The sequence below is a fragment of the Carettochelys insculpta genome, chromosome 6 (assembly GCF_033958435.1).
Source record: "Carettochelys insculpta isolate YL-2023 chromosome 6, ASM3395843v1, whole genome shotgun sequence".
Lineage (NCBI taxonomy): Eukaryota > Metazoa > Chordata > Testudines > Carettochelyidae > Carettochelys > Carettochelys insculpta.
In genome coordinates, this window is record NC_134142.1 from 17,131,358 (window position 1) to 17,150,195 (window position 18,838).

The window sequence follows — 18,838 nt, forward strand, 5'->3', positions numbered from 1 at the left end:
CCCGCAACTCAACTCCTCATCCCCAGCTCCACCCCACAGCAATCATTTAAATAAAGAAAACATTTAGTTAAGGACCTGAACAATTCCAAGAAGATTCTTCTAGTTTGTTATATATCTTACAAATATTCATATATGTCATGTGTTCAATGAGCAAATTACCCCTCTTCTCCCTTGCAGTTTGTTTTGTTTGAGATGAGTTATTTCAGAACTGTTTATATTATTTGTAGACCTGTTTTGTGTAAATGAACAGTAATATACTAAGATACTTAACATACTAAGAATACTTTTAAACTGACTCCTATGCTGTAATGATAAATACATATTTTAGTTTGGAAATTTGATGAATTTTTATTTGTTGGGATTGGTAAACCTGACTTAAGCCAGACAGGAAGTAGGCATTTATTTCTCCACATGCTATTTCCTGTTTACCACCTAGAGTGATTTGTGCTGTTCCAGTCTAGAATCTTTTCCTGGCGAAAGCTTACTGTCTTTTACATACTGTATCTAATCAAAGACAAGTTTTTCATGTGTATGACTATTTAGGAACAGATGAGACCATTAAAATAATTTTGATTTTCGTGAAGCCTAATGCTTAGGGAACTGAACTGGGACTTGGTAGACCTGGATGTTAGTCCCAGCTCTGCCACTGATTTGCTGTGTGACCTGGGGCAAGATACTTTACCTTCCTGTGCTTCAGTTTCACTATCTATAGAATGAGAATATTCTATTTATCTTATAGGAAAAGTGGTATATAAAAGTTGCATATTTGTTTGTCTTAGCCACAATCTTTCGGGATAGTCTTAGAGGGGTAGTTTTATTAGTCTGTAGCTTCACAAAAAAAGACCCAGTCCTGTACCATCTTAAAAAGTAACAGTTTTATTTGTTAGGTGGTGAGCTTTTGTGGGTAAGACCTACTTCATGACATGCTTATTCTTTAATTTAGCAGTTTGTCAACTTCTGTACACATGCCTTTTTTTTTTGTTAGAAAAGTATTCTAACAGGTATTGCAATAATATATTGTGTTTTTTGATTCTGTGTGTATGTTAGGCTTACAGAATTTGAAGATACACCAACAAGTCAACTAACTATAGATGAATTTATGAAGATTGACTTGGAAGAGGAATGTGATCCTCCTTCATTTACTGCTGGTCAAAGAAAGTTAAAGATACAGGAGGTGAATTCTGTCAGTACTTCGTATTTGCAGCTGCTTGGAGTTCTGTCTGCTTTTAATTTTGGCCTTGATAGTGTGCCATGCCATGACTGACCAATTTAGCCTTAGCTATTGCTGCTTTTACCACCAGATTCTCATAAGGGGGGTGAAAGGCAGAGGAGGAAGCATCCACAAACAAAATTATATTTTTTTCTCTACTGGTTGGGCGATGAGCACACTTTAAATCCAGCCACACATTAAAAGGTGTAATGAGATTTCTTCCACACCTTTTTAGCACCTCCTCTGGAGAATCAGACTCTTCCAGTTACTTGTCAGTGGTAGCCATAAACGTTCCTGTACAGGGAACAAACCACAATTGCTGAAAGAATCATAGAACAACAGAGCTGGAAGAGACCTAAAAAAGCCACTGAGTCCAGCCCCCTGCTCTAAGCAGGACCAAACCCATCAGATCAGCCCCACCAGGGCTTTGTCAAGGCGAGACTTAAACACCTCCAGGGATGGAGACTCCACTACTTCCCTGGGTAGACCATTCCAATGCTTCACCACCCTCCTCGTGAAAAATTTTTTCCTAATGTTCAACCTGGACCTTTCCAACCGCAACTTGAGACCATTGTTCCATGTTCTGCCATCCTTTACCACTGTGAACAGCCTCTCTCCAGCATCTCTGCAGCCTCCCTTCAGTAAGTTGAAGGCTGTTATCAAATCCCCCCTCAGTCTTCTCCTCTGCAGACTAAACAGTCCCAATTCCCTCAACCTTTCTTCATAAGTCATATGCTCCAGCCCCCTAATTATTTTGATCGCCCTCCACTGGACCCTCTCCAGTGTATCCACATGCTTCCTATAAATGGGGGCCCAGAACTGGACACAGTACTCCAGATGCGGCCTCACCAAAGCCAAATAAAGAGGAATAATCACTTCTCTGGATCTACTGGCAACACTCCTCTTGATGCAGCCTAATATGACATTAACTTCCTTGGCTACAATGGCACACTGTTGACTCATGTCCAGCTTCTCATCCACTACAACTACCAGGTCCTTTTCTGCAAAACTACTACCGAGCCAGTCGGACCCCAGCCTGTAACAATGCCTGGGATTCTTCCAGCCCAAGTGCAGGACTCTGTACTTGCCCTTATTGAACCTCATCAGATTTCTTGCAGCCCAGTCTTCCAATTTGTCTAAGTCAGTCTGGACCCTGTCCCTACCCTCCAGCGTATCTGCCTCTCCCCCTAGCTTAGTGGCATGCACAAGCTTGCTGAGGGTGCAGTCCAACCCCTCATCCAGGTCATTGATAAATATGTTGAACAGAACAGGACCCAGAACCGAACCTTGGGGCACTCCACTAGAAACCGACCGCCATCCCGACATCAAGCCATTGATTGCTACCCGCTGGGCCCGACCTTCTAGCCAGCTTTCTATCCATCTTACCATCCATTTATCCAATCCACATTCCTTTAACTTGCTGACAAGAATATTGTGGGAGACCGTATCAAAAGAACTGGGGAGAGGGCAAAGTCAGTGCACAGTTCAGCGCAAAGCCAGGGAAATTGGTGATCAAGTAGTACGACAACAGCTGTACTCCTGTTCTTATTAGAAGTACATAGTTTTGCAAGGCATTTACTCCTGAGCATCTAATTTTTATATTGCGGCTTCAAATCTCAGAACCCCAAGTCCATTCGTCTTCCCTATTAGGAACACAATACTGGCATGGGTGTCAGATCTCCATTCTGAGCGTGCTTCACAACCATGCTCAGAATGGAGGTTTGGCACCCACGCCAATTGATTCTCTTTTAACTACATTTTGTGTTGTTGCTTCCTGCCTACCTGCTCAGCAAGAGTCGTTTCACTGTGTTCACCATCTCCCACTACTGTCAAGACTTTTATCTTAAAAAATTGTGGCACCTTGTACATCCAGCTAAGCCAATTTTATTGCTTATACGTTTGGAAGATCTGCCTAATATTTTGGTCCTCTCAAGTGCTACATTCACCTTTTGACCCTAGCTAGCAAAGGTCACAGCTGGAAAACTAGTCAATTGTTAGTTGGATCAAAAAATCTTGCAAGTGTTCTCACTGGAGATACCCCGAATAAGCAGTATGGCATTGGGTCTGTTATTTCCAAAGTCCGTTACATTGGGGTCCATTAAATCGAGGGTTTACTGTAATATCAGTTATATATGGAGACGCTAGACTACAGGTAAGGCTGACAGCTAATTCTCCAAGGTTTTGAAATTTTTTTTCTTGTTTTCAGTTATTTAATTTTTAATGAATTATGTTTGAAAGAAATGCATTTATAATCTGAACACTATATTCTCCAAAGTTCTTGAGTACCCACAAGAACACCCATTTATGTGGTGGGTGCCCAGAACCTCTGAGGATCACTCAAACCAGGTTTTAATATTTGTTGCATAGATCACATATGTATCTAGGTAATTTGCAATAAACAGTGTCAAATTCTCTTTGTGTGTGTGTAGACAAGGAAGTTGCTTCAGGTATGCACAGATCTGAGTTAGCTGAAATGGTTTGCTGCTTCTTTGCATGTCTTTTCGTCTGTTATTGAATTTGTGATTTATTCTGTTGTAGTGAAATTAATATACTGTTTCAAACACAGGATTGTTACTTAACTTCATAATCAATTAATATAAAATACTATATTTGGCATTAAAACACATTTTGTACCAAAAGTTATTGCATCCTATTTTAAGATGTGATGTTGTGGACCACTATGTTAGAATTCGGTAGTATTTTCACAAGAGAGGTAAGTTGGGCTATAAAGGTGGGAAAACACCAGTTTAAATACAGGTATCTGAAATACTAGTCTGAGAGTGACTAAAATGACTGTTAACTTTAGGTTTTTTCTGGTGCTTTTTTTTTTTAAACTTGTCACGTGCACTTTGAGCTGCTTATGGGCCCAGATTCCCACAGGAGAATTCCCCTTGTATAGAAGAAATCCACTACAACTGATCTTAACTCCATTATGGACGTTATGCTGGTGATAGAAGTGAAAGTAAGCCTCCAGCTTCTCCAACTTCTGCTGGGGCTCTGTGGCTAAGAATCAGGGAACTGCAATTGGCTCCCTGTAATTGTTACTCTCTATTGTGTCTGAGCTCTGCTTGCACAGAGGGGAGAATTGGAGCCTAATTTTAGATGAGCCAGTGTGAAAGTTCCTTTCTGTCAGAGATTGAGATTTAATCAGTACTGTATTTCAGACCAGTATTGGGATACTTGTATTTTTTCTCTCTGGTATATCCTAGATTACAAACGTTTTTGGGGAAGAAATGCACCTTACTATCTCTTCTGTAGTACAAGTGGATTTAAGTCTGTAGAGAGAGGAACAGATATTAAAAAAAAAAAAAAATAGTCGTAGCACATTCATTTTGTTACTCATTTTTTTCAGCTTGAGAAAGCGCTGTCAAAAAAGCTTGAAGACGTTGAAGGTAAAAGTCCCATTTAATACATTATATCACTTGGCTATATCAAATAGCATTAATGATTGCTGAGCTTTATTTTTATTTAATTGATACAGGTGAAATATCAAGTTATCAAGATGAAATAGAGAATGAATTAGAAAATAGTAGGCCAAAGGCAAAAGGCGTATATGCAAATTTGACTAAAGATGGTAAGTAAGACTATGAATATTTTAAAAGTAGGAATGGGAATTAAAGCCTACTCATGCTATTTTGTGTGCTCTTTTATTATGCTATATATAGCTCCATTTTTTGTTGGCTCTTATATATATAGTTGCATACATTATGCAGTGAAATGTTGAGTACAACAAAACATTTCAGTCCTGACTTACACGGGAGTTCTCTGATGAATGGAATGCATCGCATCAACCCACAAAATACCATGCTTCAAATATCAGACATCAACTTCAGAAGTACTGGAATTCACCAAAAGTGCATAATTTAAAATAAGCAAACAAAACCGAAACACAACTATTGTAATTACATAAAGGGCTGTAACAAATTACTCTCAAATTCAGCTTAGCAGAGGTGGTGTTGGTCCTTAGTTATTTCTGTTTAACATGAAATTTATTCTAAACCAGAGAGCATGTACCAAGGTCCTTTGTGCCTCTTTATTCCCACACTAAGGTTTGCACAGTACTGTTTTTAGGTTGAATATTAGTATTAATTACCATGCCAAATATTTAGCTCATTTTACTAGAACTACTTAAGTGCTGTATTTTGATAACACATTACAAGGAATTTTAAATTATTATTGTTTTCAAAAGATCTCTATAGAAAAGGTAAGGCAATGATTTTTAAAGCATATCTAGAGATTCGATACATACATTAGATTGAAACACTGTTCTTTTGCAGATTGTTCTCTAAAAGTTTTTATTCTTTTAAGTGAGGTGCTTTTCATTAATTTAATTGCTGTAACAGATGGCATGAAGTTACCTGATTTATTTTTTCCTTATCTAGAATCTGTAGAAGATAGTACGGCTGGTGCATTTGGAGAGGAAGAGGCAGAAGATGAAGAGCTGGAAGCAGCTGCTAATCATTTAAACAAGGATTTTTGTAATGAACTTCTTGATAAAGATAGATTAAAGAAAAATGAAGAGGGGGAAAGCAAGAACGGAAATGACACTCCTGTAAGGCCACCTGCCCTAGAATCTCTGCTTGGTCCACTCCCTACTGCTGCCAGTCTTGGAATAACAGAGTCTATAAAAGAATGCATATCCACTAAGGATCGAGATCACAGTAAGTACAAGAGTAATGCAAGCTGAAATTTAAAATAGAAAAGTCAGACATGAAAACTGCTGTGGTTTTACTTGTAATTTCCAATTATTTGCATGGTTGTTGACACAGCAATTCTATGAAATATAAATGTTAAAGGAGTGCAGAGATGTAAGAACTGGCAATCTTGGTTCATCTGGTCAAATATTTTGTACCTGACAGGAAGGTTCAGGATTTATATCCCTTAAACCTAACTACATAGATCGACTTTGATATGATAGTGGATGTGGATATTCTAAACGTTGCAGATATAGTGTCATTTTAATTAGCAGCGTGTGACTAGTGATTTTTTCCCCGTTAAGTATAGTTGGAATTAAAACCTTAAATATCCATGTTCTAGGTTACTTTTTTAGTTCAAGATAGAGGCAGCATTTTTCAGGAAATACTCTAGCAGAGTCAAGTAAGGATGCTGTCTCCTTTTGTTCCTAGTAAAGAATCACTGTTTTATTCAGTCTTTAGTAGTTTGTAAAGTTGCAAATATTAAAAATACTCAACATGCAAAACAGCGATGCTTTTTTTTTTTCTTAATACGCATTTTGCTTAATATCTTGTTTGGGCATGTTCCATTCCTTTCTCTCTGATCCCTGAAACCTTTTTGTAGCATAATACTCCCATGGACAGCATTAGCTGCATTGATCAATTGAAAATTTCAATTTTGTATGAGCCACAGAAAGCTACTACAAACAGCCAATGACTCAAGAAAGTGTGTTGCCTTTTTCATACGTAAGCTGAAACTGTACGGAAGATTTTTCTCCTTCCTTCCGTTCGTGAATTTCAAATGTCAAGATTTCTAGCGAGAACCTCATTCTTTTCTATGTTACGGTATATTTTCCATTCCATAAAGCTCATCTGTCTTTGAATCTGTTTAATCAGCAGATTCAATGAGTAGATCCAACTAAATTGACTGTGTTGTAATTTAGTTCTGACAGCACTTTGTGAGTTATTCATGATAAATGTTGCTACCCTATTCCACATATGGACTGAAGAGACACACACGATCAGCCTTATACGATGTTATTGCTTATGTCGCAGAACTACAGCTGTTCAGTAGTGTCATTTATTTTCCCATATTATGTGCAACCTAAATCATGTAAAAAAAGAACTGTTTAATTAAAATTAATGGTGGGAGGAATGGGTGGCTCTTACTATAGGGATATGCATCATTTCACTTCTGACTCAGTGGTTCAGATTCAACAGAGGTGAGTAGTAGCTGGAAATTGTTGCTGTTTGATGGTTGTTCAATGACCTCTGAAAAACAAGGTGTTGGTTTCCATCCAGTTCCCAGTAGACATGTCTGTATAATGAAAAGCTCAATTGACAATATTATTAACGATGTTATTGAGTGTCCAAGGACTGAATGAACTTTAAGAAGGAGCTAATCTGTCAGTCCTAGATGTCTTCCTCCAGGTTAAACTTTAGATTTGTGGGCAAAAAAGTATACGGCAGTATAGTTTATGCCGGCCTGTGTCATACCGGTTCTGTGGGAAAAATAAAAGCCTTTGGACTAAAGGACTGTCAGATTCATTTAATTTTTATAAATGATCAGCTGGGGGTTGGTATGTTTAGTTTAAAAATTATCCTTCTGGAAATCCCAATGCCAGTATGAAAGGAATTCAGTTTTCCTTTATGTAGGATTCCTAGAGTGAATTAAAGATCAAGTTTGTTATACAACTGGTTATTGTTTTGGTGTAGCCTTCAATTTTGCCCAGAGCTGATTCTTTTGGGTTCCAGGTGCCATATGTATATATATTTCTTTAGAGGAAGGATAGCTCCTCTCTTTCTCAACCAGTTACATTCCTTCTCCAAATCTCTGGTGTAACTTCCCTTAGGGTTCTTTTACTTGGGTTTTGCATGGGATATATCAGTTATAATTGTGCCTTTTTCAGCAGTTTGAGGAAATCTCTCATCTAACAGTATTACTTGTGCAGCACCAGTCAAAGATTCCCCCAGAACTGCTAGTATAAGCCAGACTTAAATGCACTGCTTGGATATTGAAGGATGTCCAGTGTTATTTCACAAGCTGCAATTGTAAATTGTGTGTGAAATTTTTATGGAAAAGCACAGTATCTGAGTATAGTTCAGAAAGCGACTTGGGCAATGTTGGAGTCATATCAAGTGAATAGCAGACTGATATGTTTGTTGAGGGTTATCAGCGACACTAAGGAAGCTGCGATGAGAATGTGCTGAGAGTTGAGAAGTTGGTTTTGAATGAGTAGAGGTATGAGACAAGAAGATCCAATATCGCCGAGTATCTTCATCACACACCTAGAGAGAGCGATGGACAAGATCAAGGAAAAGGTAGGAGGGATATCTGTGCACAGGATGACAATTAGCAACTTGAGGTTCAGAGATGATATAGTTATCCTGGAGGAAGAGAAGCTAGCAAGAATGGTGCAGATAGTAAATAAGGAAGGGAAACAGTATGGCCTGATTATGGACATTGATAAAGTGAAAACAATTGTATTTGGAGAAAAGGAACTAGGAAGGAAGTCAGTGTAGGCGGGCTTGAACTAGAGAACATAGAGAAATTCATGTCTCTGGGGAGCAAAATGACGTATGATGTGGAGTGTAAGAAGAGAACAGTGACTAGAATAGCAAAAGCAAGAGCTAGGTTGAAAGTGGTGGATAAGATTTGGAAAAATGAAGCCGTTACCTTAGGAACAAAACTCAGTGTCTTGAAAACGTGTATATTCAACAGCATGTTGTATGGATGTGAAAGGTTCGAAGAGAAGGATATTGATGTTTGAGAGGAGTTGTTATAGAAAGATCCTGAGAAGAGGATGGATACAGAAGGTCACCAATGAGGAATTATACAAGAGGATACAACCAAAAGAGAACCTACTGCAGAAGGTTATGCAACAGAAGTTACAGCTATTCAGGCAGATCTGCAGAATGAATGATGAGCGAAAATTCAAGACCCTGGTATTTGGCACAATAGATGGTTTGAATAGGAGAGGCAGACCCCACAAAAATGGGTAGATTGGTGTGGAGCTAGTCTGAAACTGAGCCACTCTGCACGGGACAGGGAAAGGTGGAAGGTTATAGTGAGGGAGGCATCGGACGCTAATGGGTGCCGAGCCCATGGATGATGATGATGACAGTATTTGAGTGAATTTGCATCGCAGTGAGAGCACTCTACAGTACTGCATTAATGCAGTTAAGGGGCAGTAGAATTCTCAGTAGAAGTGATACATTAGGTTGTATTTTCCCTGAAGTATTTTAATTATGAGGGCCATTTCATTTGGGTTCTTTTTGAGTGTTTACAGATTGCTGCTGACTTCTTTTTTTTTTTAAACTACACAAGGAATTAATCATGAAATCCTGCTCAAGGCTTATTCTTTGGCTTTGGATCTGCCTATTTTGATTATTTTAAAAATTTTTGAGAAAATCACATGCTCTTTGTTGAATATCTTATTACTGATTAAAGTACATGTCTGTGTACTAAATAAAAACATGAATTTACCCAAGATGAGACTTTGTGTATACCCAGTTTATATATTTTAGTGAAACACTTAACATTTATAAAAGGAAGGGGATACTACATTTTGTGCATGATGATCATGGTGGCAAGAGCTCATGAGTTCTGCAGTAAACTCATCTTTATTGCATAGAAGTCCTGAGTAAATTGTTTTATCATATCTGCCAAACAGATCTATAGATGAACACCTAGTAAGTCAGCCAGTACATTTCTCTACTAAGGCAGGATTTTCTCTTGCAACATATTTTCTAGAATTTTGTCTTTTCTAGTTTTAGGTGTCCCAGATAATAGGGCTTCCACTTTTCCCTAGAGACTGTCTTAGGCAAATACCACAGTCTTTATTCTCAGTTTTTTCTGGCTGTCTATATACAATTTCTGATTGTAGTTTTTTTTCCCATCACTTCTACTTACACCCCTCTATATCATGCTAAATAATTCATTCTGTTCCTTGGTATGTTTACAGCCTTCACACATTTGTAGGCTAGTATCCTGTCCTTCCCTTGTTTAGCTAAGATGTGCTTGTTTCAAAATATTTTGGCCAAGATGGAAGGTAAGAAAGGATTGAAATTAACCGACGTAGAGGGAAAATGCAAGGTTTAAAATGAATGCCAAATTCATACAAATTATCCTTGATATGCTAGTTGGTGTATAGTAAATTCATGTGCAGTCATACAGCTACATTTTCAAACAATGTAGTCTGAACAGGAGGTAACATGCAACTGCACGTCCTAATAAAAGTAGGCCTCTTTCATCATCAAAAATAACTTTTGCAAGTACCATCTTGTGCCTGTCTGTGAAGTGACTGCAGATTAAAAAAAAATCCATAGCAAAGTGTCTGTGCTCTCTGTTATTGACAGCCAATTGCTTGCTCATTTACATATGTTTCTCTTGTATATATGCCTTCATTTGTACTGTGGATCTCATCCAGTACCTTCCAGAGTCAGAGAATCTTTCTGTTGACATCAATGGGTACTGAATAAGGCCCTATGTACACAACTTTCAACAAGGCCTTTTTAACAGCACTGCTCTGTCCCCCCCCGCTGTATTAACTCTAATTTTAGTTTTTTCTCCTACTGGTATTAATTAAGTGGTATGCATAATAAAGCAAAGGCATGTGAAGTGAGGTATGTGTGGATTGCACACAACATTGACCATGAGAGGCATGTGCTGCCTCTGCAGCCAATCAAAGCTCTGCTATGGTTCTGTTGCACCCTGCAAATTCTAGGCAGGCAAGTGCAGTTAGCAAAATTACCCTATCTGGGAGACTCTCCTAGTTACAACAATCTTGTGGCCCATTGAGATGAAGGGGGGCCCACTCATGCGGCCCGCCCACTAACCTAGGTTGCCTATCACTGGTCTAAGTATACTTTGCCCACGCTATGATTGCAGGGAACTGGACTAGATGACCTCCTGAGAGCTCTTCCACTACTGTAATTCTCTGAATATAAAGTGCTGTTAAATTATAATTACTTACACATGAAAAATAAAGCTACTAATTTCTTGTCCCATGTCATATTATTAAATATACAGTACACGTGGTCATCAGTTTGAGCAAGTATATTCCCAGTCCCAGCTATTCATCTGTTACCTCTGATTTAAGCATGTGGTTGTTTCAGGGACTTTACTGGGTCAGACAAAAGGCCCATCTAGCCCAGTACAGTGTACCTTCGCTTTAGCGGACTTCGGAAAGAATAGACACTGTCCGCCAGCCCACCCACCCCATCCCTGCCAATAAATGCTGTTGACTCACCAGGGCTACGTCTACACGTGAAGCCAACATCGAAATAGTCTATTTCGATGAATAACGTCTACACGTCCTCCAGGGCTGGCAACGTCGACGTTCAACTTCGACGTTGCGCGGCACCACATCGAAATAGGCGCTGCGAGGGTACGTCTACACGCCAAAGTAGCACACATCGAAATAAGGGTGCCAGGCACAGCTGCAGACAAGGTCACAGGGCGGACTCAACAGCAAGCCGCTCCCTTAAAGGGCCCCTCCCAGACACAGTTGCACTAAACAACACAAGATACACAGAGCCGACAACTGGTTGCAGACCCTGTGCCTGCAGCATGGATCCCCAGCTGCCGCAGCAGCAGCCAGAAGCCCTGGGCTAAGGGCTGCTGCCCACGGTGACCATAGAGCCCCGCAGGGGCTGGAGAGAGAGCATCTCTCAACCCCCCAGCTGATGGCCGCCATGGAGGACCCAGCAATTTCGACGTTGCGGGACGCAGATCGTCTACACGGTCCCTACTTCGACGTTGAACGTCGAAGTAGGGCGCTATTCCGATCCCCTCATGAGGTTAGCGACTTCGACGTCTCGCTGCCTAACGTCGAAGTTAACTTCGAAATAGCGCCCGACGCGTGTAGCCGCGACGGGCGCTATTTCGAAGTTAGTGCCGCTACTTCGAAGTAGCGTGCACGTGTAGACACAGCTCAGAGCTGCTGGAGCAGTGGAGGCCCCAGGAACAGCTGGGACTGCTGGGACCAGAGGGGTAGCTCCCAAGACCGTTGTGTTCCTCCCAGGTCTCAGCCGTAGCGCTCCCTAGTGCACCTTGCAAGATGCCTCACTCCTCCAGATTCGGATTTAATGGACTTTCGACATTAACAGACACTCCTGCCCCTCTATTAGTCCATTAAATCGAGGATTTACTGTGTCATGTCTTCCCACAGTGGCCAATGCCACATGCCTCATTGGGAATGAACAGAACAGGCATGAGGTGGTCCATTCGGTGCACAATTGTCAGCTTTATCTATGACACACAGGGAATTATTTGAACTTTTTGTCTTTAATGTGTTGCCTGTTTGTGAGCATCTCACTTGAAAGTCTCTTCTGTGGAAGGACTTGTAGTTTTTGAGGAGTGAGTGGTAAGTCTTCATACAAGCAAAACTTTCCCACCTGACCTGCTCTAATTCATGTATTTGGAGATCTTGGCAGTGTATTGTATCTATGATTAAGCCTTTATTATGTTGCTAATGAGATGGGAAGATCTTGCTGCAGTCAGTCTTGTATTGTGAGACCTCCAGCTGCTTTGCATGGAGTTTGTAGGTACGTGGAGTCTTTGGCGTAAGTTAGATGACATGATTTTTCTTAACATTGTGTGTCAGTTACATGTAAGTCTTGTGTACAGTGTTTATAATTTACACTAAGCACATGAGTGCACACCCGTCTGCCTGAACAGCTGTGCACGTGCTTTCGTTAGAGAACTTCATATTTTTTCTGACAGGCTGTTGGCTGCTGGCCCAGGTTGACTGTAGAACTCCTTACCCTGCTGATGCAGCTTAGCCTGGAGAAACTCTGCTTCCCCACACCAGCCTGCATTGGTACAGCTTTCCAGAAGTGGGAAGAAACAACCAGTTCAGCTGGTGTCCTGCCGCTGTTCATTTGCAGGGGGAGAGAGAGTACAGAGCTGGCATGTCCTGCTGCAGCTGCTTTAAAATGATTTGTTTGTGAAAGGTGTGCGAGAGAGTGGAGTACTAAGGGGACAAGGGTTGAGACACGTAAACAGACAGTACGTCAAGAGAAGGGTTAAGAAAAAAACTGGAATAGCTCAGTGTTCATGTATAGGTTATTATATACCATTCCCTGCCCCCCACTCCCACCCCTGTGTGCATGTATATTCCTGTCTTACCATCCCACCCCAATAAAACCCTGTCTTGCAAAGAACCAAAGCAATTAAAACTGAAATTGTTCATTAGAGAATTGTAGAAACTGTAGACACACTACCCAGCGATTTCATTGCTTTCACATGAAAATATAACTTGTTAGAAGAATGTTATTTGAACGATACATCATGTTTTCTGAAATGTCAAGATTATGGCCTCCAGTTCAGTGTAGGGAATCCTCATGATCTGAGTTGCTCTTTTGAATAAAGACTTATTGACCTAGGTCAAGAAGCCACAAAGCTTATGCTCGGAAGAAGGTAGTATAAAAGTGCAAGCAGTATTTTGCAAGGGTTAGCTACAGGGGTGAAGTATGATGAGCAATAAATCAGTATGCAGCGTGGGACAGTATCTTGGGTATTTTGAATCTGCCATATGTTTTATGAAAAGGTTAAAATAATCCCCTGTTAAGATTGTTTACTTGGGAATGGTATGTGTTCAGTCTCTCTTCAATTACTGAATGAAATTGCTGCATAATCATGTAATCAAGAGCCCCAGAAATAGCCAATGTAACTTATTTTGGAGTTTATTAAGTAATTTATTGGTTATGTTTGAATATTTTGGTGAGCTTTTATTTTGATTTAGAAGTTTTATTTTGTTTGGTAAGTTTGCATTTTGTTAGCATAATTTACTGCCTAAATTAGACCTTAATAGAGAATTACTTATGCACATGCTTAACTTTATTACTACATGTAGTCCCATTGAAATCAGGGGGGCTGTCAGAGTAGTAAATGTAAGCATGTTTGTATGTGTAGAAGTGACACAGCTTCTATGACTGTAGCACAGGGGTCCACTCTGTGGTTCATGAGCTGCATGCAGCTCCTTTACCAGTCAAGTGTGGCTCATAAAGTAATCCCACTGTAGTTGGCAAATTATATGAGTCCATGGTGCCCTGGTACAAGGAATATTCCTGGCCCAGGGCCGGGCTCCAACAAAACTCGCCATCTGCCCATGCTGTCCCCTGAATCCCCTGGCCCCCCTGCCACTCTACTCTCCCCCAGTGCCTGACTGCCACCCCCAGTGGGTTTTAAGTTGCTCAGGGGTAGTAGGTGGGGCTGGGGAACATGGGGGGGAATAAAGAGAAGGGTCAGAGGAGTGTGTTGGGAGCAGGGGGACAGCAGAAGTACCTGGAGATCCCTTCTCCCCAGGAGCCATTGCCAGAGGGGTGTGCCCTCAAGTAAGCATGGCCTCCCCACCCACTCCCAGTGCACCCCATTATGCACCCCACTCCATTCATAGTTTGCATCCTCTTCACCTCCCTTTCATCTCCAAACTCCCTCCCAGAGCTTGTACCCAGGAGCCCCCAGACTCTGTTACAGAGTCTGCACCCCCTTTCCCTGCCAAAACCCACACCCCAGATCTCCCATCTGTACCCAAGCTCCCCCCGCAGTGCCTCACATTTCCTGCACCCAAACTCTCTCCCAGAGCCCAAACCCCTCTGCCATCAAACTCGCTCTTAGAGCCTTAGGCAGATGATGGTTGAGTTTGACCTGGTGGGGGGGCCTGGAAGAGGGGTGCGAGCTCCGGGCATTTTGGACACCACCATATTTTCTCCAAACCTGCTGCACCTGCTCTGTCCCACATCTGCTGCCCCTGCTCTCTTGCCCTGCCAGACTGGAGTGATGGTGGGGGAGAGAAAAACTTTGCCTTGCAGTAAGTGGTGTGGTGAGGAAGAGGCTTCTGTCCAGTGGGGATTAGGATCACAGGGCATCAGACCTGCAGGATTCAGCTACCAGGCCTTGGGGCTTCATCAGGAGCTGGGCTGAAGCCCCTATCTCCAGCCCCCAGCAGGTATGCCCCAGCTCTCAAATGTCTGAAGATTGTCATATGTGGCTGGGACATCTACTGAATGTGGCCATCTCTGGACTATGGGCTTGCAGGATTGATCCCTAGACTGTGCGTAGAAGCAGCCAGCAGTTATATTGTGTGATAGTAGTCAGGTATTTTTAGTTTACAAAATGCGTTTAAAGAAAAATGAAATAAAATCTTGTCCTAGTAGACGGTTGTTATTGATGTTGACATTTTGTTGACAATTAAAAATACTTTGTTTTCCAATGTTATTACTCTGGTTTGTGTTTGGATGTGGTGGATTAGAAAATCACTGGATAGTTTATGTAGGTAGCAAAGTATGTAAAAACAGAGCTATGCTTTGATCTGGATTCAGAGTGGCTGGACAAATTAGGTTACTGCAGTCTTTGCGTTTTCTATTTATTTTTGTTTCCATATGCTTCGTGGAAAGCATTACAGTAAACCCTTGATGTAATGGACTAACGGGAGGAAGGGCTGTCCCTTAATGCTGGAAGTCCGTTATATCTGAATGATTGTACTGTATGGTGATGCACTGACCTTCCCAGCCCATGACTCACACCTGTCCTCTGCCCCCACTTTTCTTCCCCCCCCTCCTGCCCCATCCTTCCCCTCACATCTCCCTCTCCCAGTTACAAGGAGAGAAGCTGAATGCTGGCCACCTCCTGCAGCGCTCAGTGCTGTGACTCCTCCAGCCCCTGGCTCTGAGCCACCCAGGCAAAGGTAGACTATGGCCACTCCTGGTCTGCTAGCAGGCGGCAGCCTCCAACACCATGGCTGCTGCTCAGCGCTATAGCAGGCAGTGGTGGCTGGGCGCTGACATGCTCCATTCACACGGGGCTTGGGGAGGAAAGCTTCTGCACCCTGCTGCAGCCCCGCGCCGCCCCCGACCCCCCAGCTCCTCTGAGCCTGGTGGCCCGTCCAGGCCCGAGAGCAGCTCCAGCCCTGGCAGTGGCTTTAGTGAGTCTCTGGTATTTTTTTGGGGTGGGGTGGCTCAGCAGCAGTACGATGGAAAGGGACCTAGGGGTTATCGTGGATGAAAGGCTGGATATGAGTAAACAGTGTGCCCTTGTAGCCAAGAAGGCTAACGGCACACTAGGGTGCATTAGGAGGAGCATTTCGAGCAGATCTAGAGAAGTAGTTATTCCTCTTTATTCGGCACTGGTGAGGCCACATCTGGAATATTGTGTCCAGTTTTGGGCCCCCCAGGATAAAAAGGATGTGGATTTGCTTTAGCAGGTTCAGCGAAGGGCAACAAAATTAAGGGGCAGAACAAGGAGTAATGGTCAGAAGTTGAAGAGGGAGAGGTATGGGTTCGATATTAGGAAAAACTACTTCACCAGGAAGGTGGTGAAGCATTGGAATGCGTTGCCTAGAGAGGTGGTGGATTCTCCATCCCTCGAGGTTTTTAAGTTCCGGCTGGACAAGGTCTTGGCTGGAATAACTTAGTGGGGGTTGATCCTGCTTGAAGCAGGGGGCTGGACTAGATGACCTCCGGAGGTCCCTTCCAGCCCTGTGACTCTGTGCTTCTGTGGGGGTGCGGAAGAGGGGAGGGAGGTCAGCAGACTGCGTCAGTTATTTCCAAAATCCATCATGTTGGGGTCCATTAAATTGAGGGTTTAGTGTAATAATAGTGAAATTTATAGCATTTGGAAGGATTGCTTAATTCATTACAGTGGTGCAGAGCAATGGAAACTATAGAGTGACTGATAAACCCACTTCCAGTTTGGTTAAGATTAGAACAATAATAATTATGGTCTTTTGTTGTGGGCCAGGTGCATGGATTGTAGAATTGTATTAGGTTAGAGTTCCCCAACTGTGGTCTGTGGAATACTTGCTAGTGGTCTACAGGGAGATGGTTCGTCACATGGAGCTTGTTCTTTTCATGTCTTGCTGCTAAACGTAATTACAAATCAATCAAGAATGCATTGTTACTTTTTCATATAAGCTACTACTGTAGGGATTCTGACATTAGATTGAAATTCCTGTAACTGTTATACTAATTAAGATAAGGTTTTAGTTTCCAAGTAAAAACTAATGTAGATACACAGAACTGAAGAGGTTGCTTTCTATGATGAAAGACCTGTATATTTACAGGTTCAGCAGTGAAAATAAGAGAATGAATATGAAACGAGAGTAGAACTAATACTATTGGGTAGTGCCAGCAAGAGGTAAGAGCACAGAAGGCTGAAGGAACCAGTAGTATAGTAGCTGGGTGGATACAACATTTCAGCTTAGTTACTATTTCTGAATTACTGTTTTTTATTTAATGATTGCAATAAGGCTACTGTGGCCCACAGATGGGCCAAAGGAAGCGTAAGAATTCTCTGTATCCAAAACACATCAGTTACATAGCAACAAGTGAATAATTGATTGTGGTGGTTCTATTTTGGATATTACATTACGTCCTCAGCACACCAATGTTAGCACAGAAGGTGGAAACCAGTTTCCCCCATTCCTCTGTCATTTGCTGCCTGATTCCATGCTCTGCCTTCCTTGTTAAGGGTTCTTCTTTTGTTTTATCTTGGGGCATGCTTGTTTTCGCACACCAGTTGGTTTCCTTTCCACTTGAAAACTTTATGAGAGTCTGCTTGTTGGTATGTGTCCAGATATGTCCAATGTATCCTCTTTCTTACGTACCTGGTTATTATATCTGTGCTTCTTGTGAATTTATTGTTATAGACCAAAATACAACTCCATGTTACTGTATTGCATCCATATGACTAATAACAGTTATACCCTATCAAAATGAAATATTGGATTCACTGTCAGTATTGTCTTCCTGTCAGTATTTTCATCAAGTATAATAAACACGGTTTGAATAGCATAACTTTGCCATTGCTGCTCTATGAAGTTCACCTTCGCACCTTAATTTCAGACTGTAGCTTATTACATTTAATGTTAAAAGAAATGAGTTATTGTTTCTGCTGCTTCCATTAGAAAGTTCAATTACACATGTACAGCTGCCGTTCAAAGACTGGCTTTTGCAACTGGTTAGATCCACTAGCACATCTGCTTTTTGATGCTGTCAGTTTGCTTCCTGACTTGTTGTCTGTGGTGAATCTGAGGTAGACGGGACAGTGTGGAACTACAGGTGCCGTGAGCAGGACTTTGTGAGACATGCAGGAGTTAGCAGGACTTTGTGAGAAATTCAGGTATGGGTGTGGCAAATTGAAAAGGTTGGGCCTGGTGAAGTAAGAGGCTTATGTGTTGGGAAAGGGGCCAGAGCAGTGAATGGAATCATGGGTGCAAGGAATCTGCTGTCTGTGCCAAAGTATTGGTGCTTTTGAGGCACTTTTGACAGGCGACCCAGTTCCTTCTACCAAGGCATCAGTAGGTCATGAGCTTCCTGTAGCAGTGTTACCGTGGTGCATTAAGACAGAAGGACCATAGAGAGCCCTTGCCATGCTGCTGCACCAGTAGACATACTGGGCTCCCTTTCACCTCAGGCTTATCACTGTGGTCCTATCCCTTTACTCCAGACGTCAAAATCCTCCATATGGCCATTACTGTCTCATGTAGTATTGCTAGTCTCCTTCTCCTATGCACTGCCCAGGTCCCAGGGGCAGAAGGGTGAGTTTTTGGAGGCTAGAACAGAGGGAAGAGAGTTTTCCGCATTGCCAAATGGGTGCATGAAAGGCTTCCTGGTGTGCCAAGGTAGTGGTGCCATTAGGATTCCTTGACCCAGAGATGCCTCAGCATACCTACAGAATGATGGAAGGTTATTACCTTCGTAGCTTTTCCAATACAGGGAGCAAGGGCTGGTACTTGAAATTCAGGTCTGGTCTTTGCATTATAATATGGAGTGTGTGAGCACCCAGAGCAAAGGGAAAATTGAGTTTAACAAGCTAATCGTACATTTCATGTTAAGAAGCAAATAAAAGTGTAGCACATAATTACACTTCACAGTTCTTGTATCCAGCCTTCCCAACTTTGAAAACTTGACACTGGATACTCCAGATTTCTGCACTGAAAGAGAAAATTTA

At 41.9% G+C, this 18,838-nt stretch overlaps 1 protein-coding gene across 1 annotated transcript in view; it reads left to right on the plus strand.

The window, feature by feature from the left end:
* Window positions 1-18,838, plus strand: part of BRF1 (BRF1 general transcription factor IIIB subunit) — a 255,619-nt gene that overhangs the window by 129,669 nt on the left and 107,112 nt on the right. Inside the window, exons 8-11 of the mRNA XM_074996369.1 lie at window positions 1,048-1,174; window positions 4,563-4,602; window positions 4,692-4,784; window positions 5,593-5,871. Coding sequence (XP_074852470.1) covers window positions 1,048-1,174; window positions 4,563-4,602; window positions 4,692-4,784; window positions 5,593-5,871 — 539 coding nt within the window. The remainder of the gene's footprint in view (window positions 1-1,047; window positions 1,175-4,562; window positions 4,603-4,691; window positions 4,785-5,592; window positions 5,872-18,838) is intronic.